The sequence below is a fragment of the Pelophylax lessonae genome (assembly GCF_965119305.1).
Source record: "Pelophylax lessonae genome assembly, chromosome: 1".
Taxonomy (NCBI): domain Eukaryota; kingdom Metazoa; phylum Chordata; class Amphibia; order Anura; family Ranidae; genus Pelophylax; species Pelophylax lessonae.
The window spans coordinates 43223042-43225541 of NC_138768.1; the positions used below are offsets into that span (position 1 = coordinate 43223042).

The following is a 2500-nucleotide window of genomic DNA, read 5'->3' on the forward strand; positions in this document are numbered from 1 at the left end:
AGCAGCCCTGGGTGTGATGGTCCGTGGGATGAACGCTCCTTACACTTGTGGACATTTGGAAGAATTATCTTCTTCCAGATAGCTAAAAAGATCAATGTTGTCAGGGGAACTTCTCTGAGAGGCAGAAATTGCTTATTGCTCAAGGAACGCCTAGCATCCTCTGGAGGAACCCCTAGGGTTCCAGGGAGCCCTGATTGAGAACAACTGATTTAGATAGTGGAGTAGCCTGGTGTATTCAAGCATTGCCAGTATGGGAAAAATGAAAGAAGACAAAAAAAAAAGCCCAGGGCCTGCAGGTGTATCTCCGAAATAGATCAGAATGTGCAGAATCAATCCCATGACAGCAAGGAGGTCATCTCAGATATGAACTGAATATTATGAGTCAAATGAATCTCTGTCTCATGTATGGTGTATTGATACATGCAGACATTCTTGGAGTTGGGAATCTGCTTTAACCAACAGTATCTTGCAGGATGGGGATGAATCCAGTCCAATCAGCACCAGTGCGGAGATTGTGCGAGTGCCTGACCCTCAGATGTCTATGGTGAGTACTTGTTACTACTTCAAGTGAACCTAAACTCCAGAGATGTGTGTGTATATAGTGCCAACAATTATTACATACACGTCTGTCCCTGCCCTGAAGGAGCTTCAGCACTCACAGCCATTAATGTCTAAACCGCTGGCAACAAAAGTGAGTACACCCCTAAGTGACAATGTCCAGATTGGGCCCAAAGTGTCAATATTTTGTGTGGCCACCATTATTTTCCAGCACTGCCTTAACCCTCTTGGGCATGGAGATCACCAGAGCTTCACAGGTTACCACTGGAGTCCTCTTCCACTCCTCCATGATGACATCACGGAGCTGGTGGATGTTAGAGACCTTGCGCTCCTCCACGTTCCATTTGAGGATGCCCCACAGATGCTCAATAGGATTTAGGTCTGGAGACATGCTTGGTCAGTCCATCACCTTTACCCTCAGCTTCTTTAGCAAGGCAGTGGTCGTCTTGGAGATGTGTTTGGGGTCGTTATGTTGGAATGCTGCCCACATAAATTTCACATAAATACAAACGAGAGCCAATAATCTTTTAGCATGTGTTTGGAGTGTAGAAGGAGCCCAGAGTACCCGGAGGAAACCCACACAAGCACAATGTGAACATGCAAACTCCATGCAGGTAGTGTCTTGGCTATAATTGGACCCGAGGACCACTGTGCTGCAAAGGCAGAAGTGCGTAATCCTTAGCCACTGTGCTGTTATAGATTTGCTATGTTATTGGGGCGTTTTAAAATGTTAAAGCGTTATTAAAGTCAAAGCCAAAAATGTAATATATTGTAGCTTACCAATTATTAGATGTGGTGGCTGCATTAGTATTCTTTTCCTCTGTTTTCACTTGGTGATCTGGACAGTAACAAGCCTCCTGTATTACAGTAACTCCACTCTGGATGAAGGAGCACAGGGGAACACCTTTGGACAACAGTATTGTCCGTCTGGGGGGAGGGCAGTGTAAGATATATTAACAGGTTTAGATACACAAAATACAAATTGAAGACAAGCTACAGCTAACACTTTAAAAGCAGTTACAGCAAACAGTTTTGTTCCTTTTAGAATAAAGGTTTTTATCCAAATGAAAGCTGATCATTGTAAGCACCCCTGTCAGTGGTAAATGGTTTGTCTCAATCCTCTAACAGTTTCATCTGCAGGACAGGTTGTTCTGTTAAAAAAAGGGCTCATTTACACTTGCTTCAAAATGGCGGCATTGGACACACATATCTAAAGCACTCTGAAAGCCATTCAAAACACCTGTCACTAAATAAAATGGTTACCTTGCAGTTCTGTTTACACAATGTTTGCTTCGCTTTCAAGGTGCTTCAAAGTGTCTTCAAAGCCTACACAGATGTCTATGACAATGTTTGCTTACAGCACGTGCAGCTTTTGGGAGGCTTTTTTTCAACTTTAGCTTTGCTTTGTTTTGGAGGTATTGCAGATAGGAGATATCCCAGGCTGCACTGGTAAACCAATTTGCGAACCAGAAAGAAATGTTATAGTGTAAGGTGAGCGGCAAAGGATCAGCAGAGCTGAAAGGCCAGAGCAGGGGAAGCTAGTAATGTCACAGGTGGTGCGTAGCATGGGAGCAATATAGCAGGAGATGAGGAGGATCAGCAGAGCTGGGGGTTACTACAGAGCGAGGGATCAGCAGAGCTGGGGGGTTATTGCTGAGCGAGGGATCAGCAGAGCTGGGGAGGTTAATGCTGAGCGAGGGATCAGCAGAGCTGGGGGGTTATTGCTGAGTGAGGGATCAGCAGAGTTGGGGGGTTATTGCTGAGCGAGGGATCAGCAGAGCTGGGGGGTTATTGCTGAGCGAGGGATCAGCAGAGCTGGGGGTTATTGCTGAGTGAGGGATCAGCAGAGCTGGGGGGTTATTGCTGAGCGAGGGATCAGCAGAGCTGGGGGGTTATTGCTGAGCGAGGGATCAGCAGAGCTGGGGGGTTATTGCTGAGCGCG

General features: G+C 46.0%; 1 protein-coding gene across 1 annotated transcript in view; it reads left to right on the forward strand.

The window, feature by feature from the left end:
- Positions 1 to 2500, forward strand: part of PIK3C3 (phosphatidylinositol 3-kinase catalytic subunit type 3) — a 389362-nt gene that overhangs the window by 95612 nt on the left and 291250 nt on the right. The window contains exon 7 of the mRNA XM_082248227.1: positions 473 to 544. Within this exon, the coding sequence (XP_082104353.1) occupies positions 473 to 544 (72 nt within the window). The remainder of the gene's footprint in view (positions 1 to 472; positions 545 to 2500) is intronic.